This window comes from Psittacula echo (genome assembly GCF_963264785.1).
Source record: "Psittacula echo genome assembly, chromosome: Z".
Lineage (NCBI taxonomy): Eukaryota > Metazoa > Chordata > Aves > Psittaciformes > Psittacidae > Psittacula > Psittacula echo.
The window spans coordinates 1,122,856-1,142,276 of record NC_137742.1 but is presented as its reverse complement, the minus strand read 5'-3'; the positions used below and the strand labels follow the sequence as shown (position 1 = coordinate 1,142,276).

At 50.7% G+C, this 19,421-nt stretch overlaps 1 protein-coding gene across 5 annotated transcripts in view; it reads right to left on the bottom strand.

Moving 5' to 3' along the window:
• Positions 1-4,192: 4,192 nt before the first annotated feature.
• Positions 4,193-19,421, bottom strand: part of LOC308231622 (methyl-CpG-binding domain protein 2-like) — a 29,715-nt gene continuing 14,486 nt past the window's right edge. For all 5 annotated transcript variants that reach the window (XM_080637248.1, XM_080637250.1, XM_080637249.1 and 2 more), the window contains 2 exons: positions 10,855-10,995; positions 4,193-4,661 (listed from right to left, as the gene is read on the bottom strand). In XM_080637248.1, the coding sequence (XP_080493374.1) occupies positions 10,866-10,995 (130 nt within the window). In that variant the 3' untranslated portion in view covers positions 4,193-4,661; positions 10,855-10,865. The remainder of the gene's footprint in view (positions 4,662-10,854; positions 10,996-19,421) is intronic.

Here is a 19,421-nt window from a genome sequence, read left to right as displayed (position 1 = left end):
TCCCTCTCAATTGTAGAACATCGACGCCATTGATTCGAGCGCGGCGATGAAAATCCCCCTGTTCCCGGATGCCGGCCCCCATTCCGCCTCTTTTCCTCCCTGCTTTGTCTTTTCCAGCTTCCGGATTTCACCTTTTCATCCTTAATTCTGTGCTCCCGTTGACAGGAAGCAATCGGGGCCGTGCTTGTTTCACCCCTCACGGCCGGACCTTGGTTTCTTCAGGACCGGAGCCATTCGGGTTCGCTGTGGGCATGGCCTGGGAAATCCCCAAAATGGATGTGCTGGGATAACGGCTGGGATGATCGTTCCATATGGATGTGCTGGGATAGAGGTTGGGATGATCGTTCCCTATGGATGTGCTGGGATAGAGGTTGGGATGATCGTTCCATATGGATGTGCTGGGATAGAGGTTGGGATGATTGTTCCATATGGATGTGCTGGGATAGAGGTTGGGATGATCGTTCCCTATGGATGTGCTGGGATAGAGGTTGGGATGATCGTTCCCTATGGATGTGCTGGGATAGAGGTTGGGATGATCGTTCCCTATGGATGTGCTGGAATAATGGCTGGGATGATAATTATCTTTTATTATCATAATTAATAATAATAGTTATTATAAAATAACAATAAATGTCTACTTTTTGAATGTATTTATATGATATATAGAAATGTATATATTAATATATAAATATTTATATGTTATTAATATATATATTAATAGTAATAATATATGATAATATATTATATAAATATAATATATTAATAATATATATTCTATATTATTATATTGCATACAATATATACAAAACATTTAAATACATAGAAATAACATATAAAAAATAATACTAATTAATAATAAAATTAATTAATAATTAATACGGAACCTCCCGCATCCATTTGCCCTCTTGAACACAGAACAACTGCAGAGGTTGTGTTGTGAATGGGGTGAAATCATCCCCATGTGTGAATGGAGCTGAAATCATCCCCGTGTGTGAATGGAGCTGAAATCATCCCCGTGTGTGAATGGAGCTGAAATCATCCTCGTGTGTGAATGGAGCTGAAATCATCCTCGTGTGTGAATGGAGCTGAAATCATCCTCGTGTGTGAATGGAGCTGAAATCATCCTCGTGTGTGAATGGAGCTGAAATCATCCTCGTGTGTGAATGGAGCTGAAATCATCCTCGTGTGTGAATGGAGCTGAAATCATCCCCGTGTGTGAATGGAGCTGAAATCATCCTCGTGTGTGAATGGAGCTGAAATCATCCTCGTGTGTGAATGGAGCTGAAATCATCCTCGTGTGTGAATGGAGCTGAAATCATCCTCGTGTGTGAATGGAGCTGAAATCATCCTCGTGTGTGAATGGAGCTGAAATCATCCCCGTGTGTGAATGGAGCTGAAATCATCCTCGTGTGTGAATGGAGCTGAAATCATCCCCGTGTGTGAATGGGGTGAAATCATCCTCGTGTGTGAATGGAGCTGAAATCATCCTCGTGTGTGAATGGAGCTGAAATCATCCTCGTGTGTGAATGGAGCTGAAATCATCCTCGTGTGTGAATGGAGCTGAAATCATCCTCGTGTGTGAATGGAGCTGAAATCATCCCCGTGTGTGAATGGAGCTGAAATCATCCTCGTGTGTGAATGGAGCTGAAATCATCCTCGTGTGTGAATGGGGTGAAATCATCCTCGTGTGTGAATGGAGCTGAAATCATCCTCGTGTGTGAATGGAGCTGAAATCATCCTCGTGTGTGAATGGAGCTGAAATCATCCTCGTGTGTGAATGGGGCTGAAATCATCCTCGTGTGTGAATGGAGCTGAAATCATCCTCGTGTGTGAATGGAGCTGAAATCATCCTCGTGTGTGAATGGAGCTGAAATCATCCTCGTGTGTGAATGGAGCTGAAATCATCCTCGTGTGTGAATGGGGCTGAAATCATCCTCGTGTGTGAATGGAGCTGAAATCATCCTCGTGTGTGAATGGAGCTGAAATCATCCTCGAGGATCAGTTCCTAGGGGTGCTCTGTACAGGGCAAACCAGCCCCAGACCAGGCTGGGATCCCGTGATCCCCTCTGGGTTTATGCCCCCCATTCCCACCTATTTCAACCCGGAAGCTCCCGATGGACTCGGAGCGGTGTCCGGTGGGGATGAGCCGGAGCCATGGAATGGAGCAGGGTGCAGAGGACCTTCAAGCCCATCACCCCCATGCTGCATTGGTGCCGTGCTGGAGGGCAGGGTGCTGGGGCCGCCCCGGACCCACAGCTCTGAGCAATCAGTGCAGGGCTCCCCTGGCTTTCCATGGCTGTGTCCTATGGGGAGGGCCCTTCCTTTCCCCCTCCGTCCGCAGTCGTTCCGCGCTCCAGTGCGCAAACGCACGCGGGAGGTTCGTTATCAATTATCGACCTTGATTAATTGTGAACCACAATTAATGACTGTGATTAATGAGGCTTTTCCTGCGCGGGAACGCTTGGCTCCCACGATGAAACCCGATGGAGACGGTTCGCGTCCTCGAACTGGGGCGCGCGGATCCGGTCACCCCCGGATCCATGGGGAAGGAAGGGGATGAGCGAGGATCAGGCCCCAGCAGGGCCTGGCTCCAGCAGAGGCCAGGGGTGCACGGCGAGGGCTCGGCTCCGAAGGCTCCGTCCCAGCGCCGGGGAGCTGAGGATGCTGAGAGCTGGGACTGGGGAGCTCCCGTCCATAGAACAGGGAATGGGGCAGCTCTGCCCTCCCGTGGGCGTCCGAGCCTGGAAAATGGGCCCGGAAACACAGGAAATGGGACCGGAACCACAGGAAGTGAGCCCAAAACTACAGAAAATGAGCTCAGAAACACAGAAAATGAGCCCAAAACTACAGAAAATGAGCCCAAAAAACACAGAAAATGAGCCCAAAAAACACAGAAAATGAGCTCAAAAACACAGAAAATGAGCCCAAAAAACACAGAAAAGGAGCCCAAAACTACAGAAAATGAGCCCAGAAACAAGAAAATGAGGTCAAAACTACAGAAAATGAGCCCAAAACTGCAAAAAATGAGCCCAGAAACATAGAAAATGGTCTCAGAACCACAGAAAATGAGCCCAAAACTACAGAAAATGAGCTCAAAAACACAGAAAATGAGCCCAGAAACAAGAAAATGAGGTCAAAACTACAGAAAATAAGCTCAGAAAAACAAAAAATGAGCTCAGAAACACAGAAAATGAGCCCAAAACTACAGAAAATGAGGCCAGAACTGCAGAAAATGGGCTCAGAGCCATAAAAAATGAGCCTGGAAACAAAAAAATGAGCTCAGAAAAACAAAAAATGAGCTCAGAAACACAGAAAATGAACCCAAAACCACACAAAATGAGCCCAGAACCACACAAAATGGGCTCAGCACCCTCGGTACCGGTCGCTCTGAGCCCAGCCCCGCTCCCTCTGCTCGCACGCTCCCGGCTCTTTCCTTGTGTTGCGGCGCCCCCGTGAGGCCGCGGCGCGAACTGCACCCGGCGGCGCTGGACGGGGCGGGAGGAGCGGCCGGGACCCGACCGGACACCGGGTGGGGAACGGGGCGAGGGCAACCCCGGGAGCCCGAGGGGCACCGAGCGCAGGGGGTGCTGCGGGTACCGGGGATGCTGCGGGTACCGGGGATGCTGCGGGTAACGGGGATGCTGCGGGTACCGGGGATGCTGCGGGTAACGGGGATGCTGCGGGTACCGGGGATGCTGCGGGTACCGGGGATGCTGCGGGTAACGGGGATGCTGCGGGTAACGGGGATGCTGCGGGTACCGGGGATGCTGCGGGTAACGGGGATGCTGCAGGTACCGGGGATGCTGCAGGTACCGGGGATGCTGCAGGTACCGGGGATGCTGCAGGTACCGGGGATGTACCTGGGGTGCTGCAGGTACCAGGGATGCTGCGGGTACCGGTCTCCTGCTCCCATTTACCCATCCCCTGCTGGCAGAAGCGGGCTCCATCCCTCCGCATTCGCAGCCGCTCTCTCTGCAGGTCCCCGGTTCAGGTCTCCATGGGGATCTGCTCCTCAGGGCCGCTCCATGCACGTCCACGTTCCCGCTCCATCCCGGCAGCCCCATCGCCCGCGGTCGGGACGCGCCTGCATCCCCGCGCTCCGGCCCCAGCGCATCGCCACCCCTGCCCCGTGCTCTCAGAGCAGGGCCGTCCCCATCCACCCCATGCAGGACACAGACACGACTCCAGGAGCTCGCAATAGAATCCATCCTTTACTTCTCTTTACAGGGGCGGGCTCAGGGCGCGCGGGCGCCTTCGCCCGCAGGTATAAAAATCTGTGTATGTACAGGGTCACAATAATCTTTAACCCGGTTCTGACCCGTTCTGACCCCAAAAACCACAGGGGAAAGAACCAGTACTTGGTACAGGATTCCGGTGGGTTCGCGACCGGGCACGGAAAGCTCAGCTTCAGACCGAGGGGAAAAGGTTCGACACTTAAAAAAGAAGGGGGAGTTTTAGAGTCGCAGGGCCCAAAATAAAGTTGCTTTCGAAGTAAGATATATACATCAAAAAATAGGAGTCTAGAAAAGGCATTGGGTTTAATGCTATTAAAAGCGCTATAAATGTGCATGGGTCCGTCTCTTCTGGCAGCGAAAGAGCCGAAGGAGAAAGTGCCTCTGTCTCTCAGGAGGTCCCTGCTGGGATGAGTCAGTTCAAAGTACCTGCAGCGGAGACAGGAAGGGCCCCGTGGGAAGGCAGGGCCGCATCACAGCATCAATCACAGCGCCCTCACTCAGCGGCCGCATCCCAGCATCGCTCCCATGGGCACAGCACAGAGCAGGCAGCACAACCAGGACCCACGGCCCCGCTGCCCGCTCGCTGGTAAAGGGCCCCACAAGTGCGGGGTGGGCGCTGCATGAGCCCCACGTTGAACACGCTGCCCCATGCACACTCCCTCACCCCACAGAAACAAGGACCCAAAGCCCCTTTCTGCACCCCTGGGGCTTAAGCACAAGGAAGGAGAAGTGGAACAGGAGAGGAAGGAAACAGAAAACCTGGGGCTCTCAGGCTGCTGCAAAGGGATGCTGAACACTGACGGTACTGATACTGCTGGTACTATATAGGGCCTTAGAGTATAGCACTGCAGTACACTGTATGTAATAGCACTGCAGTACACTGTATGTAATAGCACTGCAGTACACTGTATGTAATAGCACTGCAGTACACTGTATGTAATAGCACTGCAGTACACTGTATGTAATAGCACTGCAGTACACTGTATGTAATAGCACTGCAGTACACTGTATGTAATAGCACTGCTGTACACTGTATGTAATAGCACTGCCGTACACTGTATGTAACAGCACTGCAGTACACTGTATGTAATAGCACTGCAGTACACTGTATGTAATAGCACTGCTGTACACTGTATGTAATAGCACTGCAGTACACTGTATGTAATAGCACTGCAGTACACTGTACGTAATAGCACTGCTGTACACTGTACGTAATAGCACTGCAGTACACTGTATGTAATAGCACTGCAGTACACTGTATGTAATAGCACTGCCGTACACTGTATGTAATAGCACTGCCGTACACTGTATGTAACAGCACTGCAGTACACTGTATGTAATAGCACTGCAGTACACTGTATGTAATAGCACTGCTGTACACTGTATGTAATAGCACTGCAGTACACTGTATGTAATAGCACTGCAGTACACTGTACGTAATAGCACTGCTGTACACTGTACGTAATAGCACTGCAGTACACTGTATGTAATAGCACTGCAGTACACTGTATGTAATAGCACCGCTGTACACTGTATGTAACAGCACCGCAGTACACTGTATGTAATAGCACTGCAGTACACTGTATGTAACAGCACTGCTGTACACTGTATGTAATAGCACTGCAGTACACTGTATGTAATAGCACTGCAGTACACTGTATGTAATAGCACTGCCGTACACTGTATGTAACAGCACTGCTGTACACTGTATGTAATAGCACTGCCGTACACTGTATGTAACAGCACTGCTGTACACTGTATGTAATAGCACTGCTATACACAGTATGTAATAGCACTGCAGTACACTGTATGTAATAGCACTGCTGTACACTGTATGTAATAGCACTGCAGTACTCTGTATGTAATAGCACTACAGTACACTCTATGTAATAGCACTGCAGTACACTGTATGTAATAGCACTGCAGTACACTGTATGCAATAGCAGTGCAGTACACTGTATGCAATAGCACTGCTGTACACAGTATGTAATAGCACTGCAGTACACTGTATGTAATAGCACTGCCGTACACTGTACGTAACAGCACTGCAGTACACTGTATGTAATAGCACTGCTGTACACTGTATGTAACAGCACCACAGTACACTGTATGTAATAGCACTGCAGTACACTGTATGTAATAGCACTGCCGTACACTGTATGTAACAGCACTGCTGTACACTGTATGTAATAGCACTGCAGTACACTGTATGTAATAGCACTGCAGTACACTGTATGTAATAGCACTGCCGTACACTGTATGTAACAGCACTGCCGTACACTGTATGTAATAGCACTGCTATACACAGTATGTAATAGCACTGCAGTACACTGTATGTAATAGCACTGCTGTACACTGTATGTAATAGCACTGCAGTACACTGTATGTAATAGCACTACAGTACACTCTATGTAATAGCACTGCAGTACACTGTATGTAATAGCACTGCAGTACACTCTATGTAATAGCACTGCAGTACACTGTATGTAATAGCATTGCCGTACCCTATAAGTGAAAGCACTCCTGTACCCTATATGTAAAAGCACTGCAGTACACTGTATGCAATAGCAGTGCAGTACACTGTATGCAATAGCACTGCTGTACACAGTATGTAATAGCACTGCAGTACACTGTATGTAATAGCACTGCAGTACACTGTATGTAACAGCACTGCCGTACACTCTACGTAACAGCACTCCCGTACCTTGTAAGTGAAAGCACTCCTGTACCCTATATGTAAAAGCACTGCAGTACACTGTATGTAATAGCACTGCAGTACACTGTATGCAATAGCACTGCAGTACACTGTATGTAATAGCACTGCCGTACACGGGATGTAATAGCACTGCTGTACACAGTATGTAAAAGCACTGCAGTACACTGTATGTAATAGCACTCCTGTACACAGTATGTAATAGCACTGCAGTACACTGTATGTAATAGCACTGCCGTACCCTATAAGTAATAGCACTGCAGTACACTGTATGCAATAGCACTGCCGTACACTGTATGTAAAAGCACTGCTGTACCCTATATCTAATAGCACTGCTGTACTCTGTATGTAATAGCACTGCAGTACACTGTATGTAATAGCACTGCTGTACTCTGTATGTAATAGCACTGCAGTACACTGTATGCAACAGCACTGCCGTACCCTATATGTAATAGCATTGCAGTACACTGTATGTAATAGCAGTGCCGTACACGGGATGTAATAGCAGTGCAGTATACTGTATGTAATAGCACTGCAGTACACTGTATGTAATAGCACTGCCGTACACTGTATGTAAGAGCACTGCCGTACACTGTAAGTAAGAGCACTGCCGTACACTGTATGTATTAGCACTGCAGTACACTGTATGTAATAGCACTGCAGTACACTGTATGTATTAGCACTGCAGTACACTGTATGTAATAGCACTGCCGTACACTGTATGTAATAGCACTGCAGTACACTGTATTTAATAGCACTGCAGTACACTGTACGTAATAGCACTGCAGTACACTGTATGTAATAGCACTGAAGTACACTGTATGTAATAGCACTGCAGTAAACTGTATGTAATAGCACTACAGTACACTGTATGTAATAGCACTGCAGTACACTGTATGTAATAGCACTACAGTACACTGTATGTAATAGCACTGCAGTACACTGTATGTAATACCACTACAGTACACTGTATGTAATAGCACCTCAGAACACTGTATGTAATAGCACTGCAGTACACTGTATGCAATAGCACTGTAGTACACTGTATGTAATAGCAGCGCCGTACACTGTATGTAATAGCACTGCCGTACCCTATATGTAATAGCACTGCAGTACACTGTATGTAACAGCACTGCCGTACCCTATATGTAATAGCACTGCAGTACACTGTATGTAATAGCACTGCCGTACCCTATATGTAATAGCACTGCAGTACACTGTATGTAATAGCAGTGCAGTACACTGTATGTAATAGCACTGCAGTACACTGTATGCAATAGCAGTGCAGTACACTGTATGTAATAGCACTACAGTACACTGTATGTAATAGCACTGCAGTACACTGTATGTAATAGCACTGCAGTACACTTTATATAATAGCACTGCAGTACACTGTATGCAACAGCACTACAGTACACTGTATGTAACAGCACTGCAGTACACTGTATGTAATAGCACTGCCGTACACGGGATGTAATAGCAGCGCAGTACACTGTATGTAATAGCACTGCTGTACACTGTATGTAACAGCACTGCTGTACCCTATTTGTAATAGCACTGCAGTACACTGTATGTAATAGCACTCCTGTACACAGTATGTAATAGCACTGCAGTACACTGTATGCAATAGCACTGTAGTACACTGTATGTAATAGCAGCGCCGTACACTGTATGTAATAGCACTGCCGTACCCTATATGTAATAGCACTGCCGTACACTGTATGTAACAGCACTGCCGTACCCTATAAGTAATAGCACTGCAGTACACTGTATGTAATAGCACCACAGTACACTGTATGTAATAGCACTGCAGTACACTGTATGTAATAGCACTGCAGTACCCTATAAGTAATAGCACTGCTGTACACTGTATGTAATAGCACTGCTGTACTCTGTATGCAATAGCACTGCAGTACACTGTATGTAATAGCACTGCAGTACACTGTATGTAATAGCACTGCAGTACACTGTATGCAATAGCACTGTAGTACACTGTATGTAATAGCAGCGCCGTACACTGTATGTAATAGCACTGCCGTACCCTATATGTAATAGCACTGCAGTACACTGTATGTAACAGCACTGCCGTACCCTATATGTAATAGCACTGCAGTACACTGTATGTAATAGCACTGCCGTACCCTATATGTAATAGCACTGCAGTACACTGTATGTAATAGCAGTGCAGTACACTGTATGTAATAGCACTGCAGTACACTGTATGCAATAGCAGTGCAGTACACTGTATGTAATAGCACTACAGTACACTGTATGTAATAGCACTGCAGTACACTGCATGTAATAGCACTGCAGTACACTTTATATAATAGCACTGCAGTACACTGTATGCAACAGCACTACAGTACACTGTATGTAACAGCACTGCAGTACACTGTATGTAATAGCACTGCCGTACACGGGATGTAATAGCAGCGCAGTACACTGTATGTAATAGCACTGCTGTACACTGTATGTAACAGCACTGCTGTACCCTATTTGTAATAGCACTGCAGTACACTGTATGTAATAGCACTCCTGTACACAGTATGTAATAGCACTGCAGTACACTGTATGCAATAGCACTGTAGTACACTGTATGTAATAGCAGCGCCGTACACTGTATGTAATAGCACTGCCGTACCCTATATGTAATAGCACTGCCGTACACTGTATGTAACAGCACTGCCGTACCCTATAAGTAATAGCACTGCAGTACACTGTATGTAATAGCACCACAGTACACTGTATGTAATAGCACTGCAGTACACTGTATGTAATAGCACTGCAGTACCCTATAAGTAATAGCACTGCTGTACACTGTATGTAATAGCACTGCTGTACTCTGTATGCAATAGCACTGCAGTACACTGTATGTAATAGCACTGCAGTACACTGTATGTAATAGCACCTCAGAACACTGTATGTAATAGCACTGCAGTACACTGTATGTAATAGCACTGCAGTACACTGTATGTAATAGCACTGCAGTACCCTATAAGTAATAGCACTGCTGTACACTCTATGTAATAGCACTGCTGTACACTGTACGTAATAGCACTGCCGTACCCTATAAGTGAAAGCACTCCTGTACCCTATATGTAATAGCACTGCCGTACACTGTATGTAATAGCACTACAGTACACTAAGTGGAAGAGCACTGCCGTACACTGTATGTAATAGCACTGCAGTACACTCTATGTAATAGCACTGCTGTACACTGTATGTAATAGCACCACAGTACACTGCATGTAATAGCACTGCAGTACACTCTATGTAATAGCACTCCCGTACCCTATAAGTGAAAGCACTCCTGTACCCTATATGTAATAGCACTGCAGTACACTGTATGTAATAGCACTGCCGTATCCTATATGTAATAGCACTGCAGTACACTGTATGTAATATCACTGCCGTACCCTATACGTAATAGCACTGCCGTACCCTATATGCAATAGCAGTGCAGTACCCTATATGTAATAGCACTGCAGTACACTGTATGTAATAGCACTGCCGTTCCCTATACGTAATAGCACTGCCGTACCCTATATGCAATAGCAGTGCAGTACCCTATATGTAATAGCACTGCAGTACACTGTATGTAATAGCAGCGCCGTACCCTGCATGTAATAGCACTGCAGTACACTGTACGTAAGAGCACTGCCGTATCCTATATGTAATAGCACTGCTTCACCCCATTGATTCCGGAGATCAGGAAAAGGGGGGTCCCTGTGACTGCTTCACCCCATTGATTCCAAAGGACAGGATTGACTCCCTCTCTCCCCTGTATCATCCCATGTGAGGATGCTCCCCGTGGTACCCGCAGCATCGCCCCGGTGCAGTGGGCGCAGGGAGGAAGCAGCGATTCTCGTGGTGATGCTGCAGCGATGCCCATGGGGCCTCGCTCACCTGATCCGCTCCTATGCTTCCTCTCCATGATCCACATCCATGTCCCCATCTCTCTCCGTATCCGCAGCCCGCGATAGGATGTCGGCCGTCAGCGCCTCCTCCAGCTTCTTCCGCACTTGCTGCACCCGCTCCTCCTGCTTCCTGCAGGGACACAGGGGCGGGAAGGGGCCCACGGGCATCAATCCCTCGGGAGCAGCTACCGCTCTCCATGCACAAACGCCTCGGGATGCGTTTCCCGGCCTCGGATGCAGCTCGAGGGCATCAGCGGAGGCGCTGCCCCGGGGCCCGGTGCCTTCCCTTCCCTCCCGCAGCAGAACGGGACACAGGGATCTGAGAGCGGGCACCGGATCCGCATCCCCCTGGGCCATCCCTGCTCTCCCCTTTGGATCCCTTCTTCCCGGGATACACAGTGGGAGATCCCCACCGCGAGCGCGGAAAAGGGGGGGTCCCAAAGCCCCTCGTGAAGGATGGGAACAGCGAACACCAAGGAGCAGCACCGAGGAGCTGGGTGCAAAGCACCCATGGGCCCCAGCACCCCGACAGGCCCTAGTTTGAATGGGCTCCCGCAATCTCAGCGAGCCACTCGGAGTCAGCATCCGCATCCGCGCCATGTGGACGGATGCGCCTGCGGTACCCGACCCGACGCAGGCAGCAGTGGTACCCGGCTCTGTGCACCCCCGATCCCATCCTGCATCACATCAGGTTCTGCATCCACGCTACTCCAGAGCTTCCATCCGTGTCCTGCTTCCCAAACTCGCACAAGGATGGGGATTTCACCCCGTTACCTCCTTCCCAAGCGTGCAGCTGATCCACATGGGACCAAACCGGATGTGGATGGGGTGGAAAGGGAGCATGGAAGGGACACAGAGATGATGCAAGGACAGGGAAGCTGTGCAACGAAAGGCTGGGAGAGAAGGATGAGCTCCGGAAGGATCCAGGGGATCCCAATACCGCGAACCAGTATCCAAAGCGTGGATACAAGGAACACAGGGACCCCTTATACAGCGAATCCTATGGAAGACATGAGGGGCAATGGGAGCACAATATCCCTGGAAAGACTCCAACTGAGCATGGAGGAAGATCTGGCACAGTGGGAACAACAGAGCTGAGATGGGAACAACAGCCGGGATCAAGGAACTGAGATGGGAACAACAGCCGGGATCAAGGAACTGAGATGGGAACAACAGCCGGGATCAAGGGAACTGAGATGGGAACAACAGCCGGGATCAAGGGAACTGAGATGGGAACAACAGCCGGGATCAAGGGAACTGAGATGGGAACAACAACCGGGATCGAGGGAACTGAGATGGGAACAACAGCCGGGATCAAGGAACTGAGATGGGAACAACAGCCGGGATGGAGGAACTGAGATGGGAACAACAGCCGGGATCAAGGAACTGAGATGGGAACAACAGCCGGGATCAAGGAACTGACATGGGAACAACAGCCGGGATGGAGGGAACTGAGATGGGAACAACAGCCGGGATCAAGGAACTGACATGGGAACAACAGCCGGGATGGAGGGAACTGAGATAGGAACAACAGCCGGGATCAAGGAACTGAGATGGGAACAACAGCCGGGATCAAGGGAACTGAGATGGGAACAACAGCCGGGATCAAGGAACTGAGATGGGAACAACAGCCGGGATCAAGGAACTGAGATGGGAACAACAGCCGGGATCAAGGAACTGAGATGGGAACAACAGCCGGGATGGAGGGAACTGAGATGGGAACAACAGCCGGGATCGAGGAACTGAGATGGGAACAACAGCCGGGATCAAGGGAACTGAGATGGGAACAACAGCCGGGATCAAGGGAACTGAGATGGGAACAACAGCCGGGATCGAGGGAACTGAGATGGGAACAACAGCCGGGATCAAGGAACTGAGATGGGAACAACAGCCGGGATCAAGGAACTGAGATGGGAACAACAGCCGGGATCAAGGAACTGAGATGGGAACAACAGCCGGGATGGAGGGAACTGAGATGGGAACAACAGCTGGGATCAAGGAACTGAGATGGGAACAACAGCCGGGATCGAGGGAACTGAGATGGGAACAACAGCCGGGATCAAGGAACTGAGATGGGAACAACAGCCGGGATCAAGGAACTGAGATGGGAACAACAGCCGGGATCAAGGAACTGAGATGGGAACAACAGCCGGGATCAAGGGAACTGAGATGGGAACAACAGCCGGGATCAAGGGAACTGAGATGGGAACAACAGCCGGGATCAAGGGAACTGAGATGGGAACAACAGCCGGGATCAAGGGAACTGAGATGGGAACAACAGCCGGGATCAAGGAACTGAGATGGGAACAACAGCCGGGATGGAGGGAACTGAGATGGGAACAACAGCCGGGATCAAGGAACTGAGATGGGAACAACAGCCGGGATCAAGGAACTGAGATGGGAACAACAGCCGGGATCAAGGGAACTGAGATGGGAACAACAGCCGGGATCAAGGAACTGAGATGGGAACAACAGCCGGGATCGAGGGAACTGAGATGGGAACAACAGCCGGGATCGAGGGAACTGAGATGGGAACAACAGCCGGGATCAAGGGAACTGAGATGGGAACAACAGCCGGGATCAAGGAACTGAGATGGGAACAACAGCCGGGATCAAGGAACTGAGATGGGAACAACAGCCGGGATCGAGGGAACTGAGATGGGAACAACAGCCGGGATCAAGGGAACTGAGATGGGAACAACAGCCGGGATCAAGGAACTGAGATGGGAACAACAGCCGGGATCGAGGGAACTGAGATGGGAACAACAGCCGGGATCAAGGAACTGAGATGGGAACAACAGCCGGGATCAAGGGAACTGAGATGGGAACAACAGCCGGGATCAAGGAACTGAGATGGGAACAACAGCCGGGATCAAGGAACTGAGATGGGAACAACAGCCGGGATCGAGGGAACTGAGATGGGAACAACAGCCGGGATCAAGGGAACTGAGATGGGAACAACAGCCGGGATCAAGGAACTGAGATGGGAACAACAGCCGGGATCAAGGAACTGAGATGGGAACAACAGCCGGGATCAAGGAACTGAGATGGGAACAACAGCCGGGATCAAGGGAACTGAGATGGGAACAACAGCCGGGATCAAGGAACTGAGATGGGAACAACAGCCGGGATCAAGGGAACTGAGATGGGAACAACAGCCGGGATCAAGGAACTGAGATGGGAACAACAGCCGGGATCAAGGAACTGAGATGGGAACAACAGCCGGGATCAAGGGAACTGAGATGGGAACAACAGCCGGGATCAAGGAACTGAGATGGGAACAACAGCCGGGATCAAGGAACTGAGATGGGAACAACAGCCGGGATCAAGGAACTGAGATGGGAACAACAGCCGGGATCAAGGAACTGAGATGGGAACAACAGCCGGGATCGAGGGAACTGAGATGGGAACAACAGCCGGGATCAAGGAACTGAGATGGGAACAACAGCCGGGATCAAGGGAACTGAGATGGGAACAACAGCTGGGATGGAGGGAACTGAGATGGGAACAATATCCGGGATCAAGGGAACTGAGATGGGAACAACAACCGGGATCGAGGGAACTGAGATGGGAACAACAGCCGGGATCAAGGAACTGAGATGGGAACAACAGCCGGGATGGAGGGAACTGAGATGGGAACAACAGCTGGGATCAAGGGAACTGAGATGGGAACAACAGCCGGGATCAAGGAACTGACATGGGAACAACAGCCGGGATGGAGGGAACTGAGATGGGAACAACAGCCGGGATCAAGGAACTGAGATGGGAACAACAGCCGGGATGGAGGGAACTGAGATGGGAACAACAGCCGGGATCAAGGGAACTGAGATGGGAACAACAGCTGGGATCGAGGGAACTGAGATGGGAACAACAGCCGGGATCGAGGGAACTGAGATGGGAACAACAGCCGGGATCAAGGAACTGAGATGGGAACAACAGCCGGGATGGAGAGAACTGAGATGGGAACAACAGCTGGGATCAAGGGAACTGAGATGGGAACAACAGCCGGGATCAAGGAACTGAGATGGGAACAACAGCCGGGATCAAGGAACTGAGATGGGAACAACAGCCGGGATCAAGGAACTGAGATGGGAACAACAGCCGGGATCAAGGGAACTGAGATGGGAACAACAGCCGGGATCGAGGGAACTGAGATGGGAACAACAGCCGGGATCAAGGAACTGAGATGGGAACAACAGCCGGGATCAAGGAACTGAGATGGGAACAACAGCCGGGATCAAGGGAACTGAGATGGGAACAACAGCCGGGATCAAGGAACTGAGATGGGAACAACAGCCGGGATCGAGGGAACTGAGATGGGAACAACAGCCGGGATCAAGGGAACTGAGATGGGAACAACAGCCGGGATCAAGGGAACTGAGATGGGAACAACAGCCGGGATCAAGGGAACTGAGATGGGAACAACAGCCGGGATCAAGGAACTGAGATGGGAACAACAGCCGGGATCAAGGGAACTGAGATGGGAACAACAGCCGGGATGGAGGGAACTGAGATGGGAACAACAGCCGGGATCAAGGAACTGAGATGGGAACAACAGCCGGGATGGAGGGAACTGAGATGGGAACAACAGCCGGGATCAAGGAACTGAGATGGGAACAACAGCCGGGATCAAGGGAACTGAGATGGGAACAACAGCCGGGATCAAGGAACTGAGATGGGAACAACAGCCGGGATCAAGGGAACTGAGATGGGAACAACAGCCGGGATCAAGGAACTGAGATGGGAACAACAGCCGGGATCAAGGGAACTGAGATGGGAACAACAGCCGGGATCGAGGGAACTGAGATGGGAACAACAGCCGGGATCGAGGGAACTGAGATGGGAACAACAGCCGGGATCAAGGAACTGAGATGGGAACAACAGCCGGGATCAAGGAACTGAGATGGGAACAACAGCCGGGATCGAGGGAACTGAGATGGGAACAACAGCCGGGATCAAGGGAACTGAGATGGGAACAACAGCCGGGATCGAGGGAACTGAGATGGGAACAACAGCCGGGATGGAGGGAACTGAGATGGGAACAACAGCCGGGATCAAGGGAACTGAGACGGGAACAACAGCCGGGATCAAGGGAACTGAGATGGGAACAACAGCCGGGATCAAGGGAACTGAGATGGGAACAACAGCCGGGATCAAGGGAACTGAGATGGGAACAACAGCCGGGATCAAGGGAACTGAGATGGGAACAACAGCCGGGATCAAGGAACTGAGATGGGAACAACAGCCGGGATCAAGGAACTGAGATGGGAACAACAGCCGGGATCAAGGGAACTGAGATGGGAACAACAGCCGGGATCAAGGGAACTGAGATGGGAACAACAGCCGGGATCAAGGAACTGAGATGGGAACAACAGCCGGGATCAAGGGAACTGAGATGGGAACAACAGCCGGGATCAAGGGAACTGAGATGGGAACAACAGCCGGGATCAAGGGAACTGAGATGGGAACAACAGCCGGGATCAAGGGAACTGAGATGGGAACAACAGCCGGGATCAAGGGAACTGAGATGGGAACAACAGCCGGGATCAAGGAACTGAGATGGGAACAACAGCCGGGATGGAGGGAACTGAGATGGGAACAACAGCCGGGATCAAGGAACTGAGATGGGAACAACAGCCGGGATCAAGGGAACTGAGATGGGAACAACAGCCGGGATCAAGGGAACTGAGATGGGAACAACAGCCGGGATGGAGGGAACTGAGATGGGAACAACAGCCGGGATCAAGGAACTGAGATGGGAACAACAGCCGGGATCAAGGAACTGAGATGGGAACAACAGCCGGGATCAAGGGAACTGAGATGGGAACAACAGCCGGGATCAAGGGAACTGAGATGGGAACAACAGCCGGGATCAAGGAACTGAGATGGGAACAACAGCCGGGATCAAGGGAACTGAGATGGGAACAACAGCCGGGATCAAGGAACTGAGATGGGAACAACAGCCGGGATCGAGGGAACTGAGATGGGAACAACAGCCGGGATCAAGGAACTGAGATGGGAACAACAGCCGGGATCAAGGGAACTGAGATGGGAACAACAGCCGGGATGGAGGGAACTGAGATGGGAACAACAGCCGGGATCAAGGGAACTGAGATGGGAACAACAGCCGGGATCAAGGAACTGAGATGGGAACAACAGCCGGGATGGAGGGAACTGAGATGGGAACAACAGCCGGGATCAAGGGAACTGAGATGGGAACAACAGCCGGGATCAAGGAACTGAGATGGGAACAACAGCCGGGATGGAGGGAACTGAGATGGGAACAACAGCCGGGATCAAGGGAACTGAGATGGGAACAACAGCCGGGATCAAGGGAACTGAGATGGGAACAACAGGCGGGATCAAGGAACTGAGATGGGAACAACAGCCGGGATCGAGGGAACTGAGATGGGAACAACAGCCGGGATCAAGGGAACTGAGATGGGAACAACAGCCGGGATCAAGGAACTGAGATGGGAACAACAGCTGGGATCAAGGAACTGAGATGGGAACAACAGCCGGGATCAAGGGAACTGAGATGGGAACAACAGCCGGGATCAAGGGAACTGAGATGGGAACAACAGCCGGGATCAAGGGAACTGAGATGGGAACAACAGCCGGGATCAAGGAACTGAGATGGGAACAACAGCCGGGATCAAGGAACTGAGATGGGAACAACAGCCGGGATCAAGGGAACTGAGATGGGAACAACAGCCGGGATCAAGGGAACTGAGATGGGAACAACAGCCGGGATCAAGGAACTGAGATGGGAACAACAGCCGGGATCAAGGAACTGAGATGGGAACAACAGCCGGGATCAAGGAACTGAGATGGGAACAACAGCCGGGATCAAGGGAACTGAGATGGGAACAACAGCTGGGATCAAGGAACTGAGATGGGAACAACAGCCGGGATCAAGGAACTGAGATGGGAACAACAGCCGGGATCAAGGGAACTGAGATGGGAACAACAGCCGGGATGGAGGGAACTGAGATGGGAACAACAGCCGGGATCAAGGAACTGAGATGGGAACAACAGCCGGGATCAAGGGAACTGAGATGGGAACAACAGCCGGGATGGAGGGAACTGAGATGGGAACAACAGCCGGGATCAAGGAACTGAGATGGGAACAACAGCCGGGATCAAGGGAACTGAGATGGGAACAACAGCCGGGATCAAGGGAACTGAGATGGGAACAACAGCCGGGATCAAGGGAACTGAGATGGGAACAACAGCCGGGATCAAGGAACTGAGATGGGAACAACAGCCGGGATCAAGGGAACTGAGATGGGAACAACAGCCGGGATGGAGGGAACTGAGATGGGAACAACAGCCGGGATCAAGGAACTGAGATGGGAACAACAGCCGGGATCAAGGGAACTGAGATGGGAACAACAGCTGGGATCAAGGAACTGAGATGGGAACAACAGCCGGGATCAAGGGAACTGAGATGGGAACAACAGCCGGGATCAAGGGAACTGAGATGGGAACAACAGCCGGGATCAAGGGAACTGAGATGGGAACAACAGCCGGGATCAAGGGAACTGAGATGGGAACAACAGCCGGGATGGAGGGAACTGAGATGGGAACAACAGCTGGGATGGAGGGAACTGAGATGGGAACAACAGCCGGGATCAAGGGAACTGAGATGGGAACAACAGCCGGGATCAAGGGAACTGAGATGGGAACAACAGCCGGGATGGAGGGAACTGAGATGGGAACAACAGCTGGGATCAAGGAACTGAGATGGGAACAACAGCTGGGATCGAGGGAACTGAGATGGGAACAACAGCCGGGATCAAGGAACTGAGATGGGAACAACAGCTGGGATCAAGGAACTGAGATGGGAACAACAGCTGGGATCAAGGAACTGAGATGGGAACAACAACCGGGATCAAGGGAACTGAGATGGGAACAACAGCCGGGATCAAGGGAACTGAGATGGGAACAACAGCCGGGATCAAGGAACTGAGATGGGAACAACAGCCGGGATCAAGGGAACTGAGATGGGAACAACAGCCGGGATCAAGGAACTGAGATGGGAACAACAGCCGGGATCAAGGGAACTGAGATGGGAACAACAGCCGGGATGGAGGGAACTGAGATGGGAACAACAGCCGGGATCAAGGGAACTGAGATGGGAACAACAGCCGGGATCAAGGGAACTGAGATGGGAACAACAGCCGGGATCAAGGAACTGAGATGGGAACAACAGCCGGGATCAAGGAACTGAGATGGGAACAACAGCCGAGATCAAGGGAACTGAGATGGGAACAACAGCCGGGATCAAGGGAACTGAGATGGGAACAACAGCCGGGATCAAGGGAACTGAGATGGGAACAACAGCCGGGATCAAGGGAACTGAGATGGGAACAACAGCCGGGATCAAGGAACTGAGATGGGAACAACAGCCGGGATCAAGGGAACTGAGATGGGAACAACAGCCGGGATCAAGGAACTGAGATGGGAACAACAGCCGGGATCAAGGAACTGAGATGGGAACAACAGCCGGGATGGAGGGAACTGAGATGGGAACAACAGCTGGGATCAAGGAAC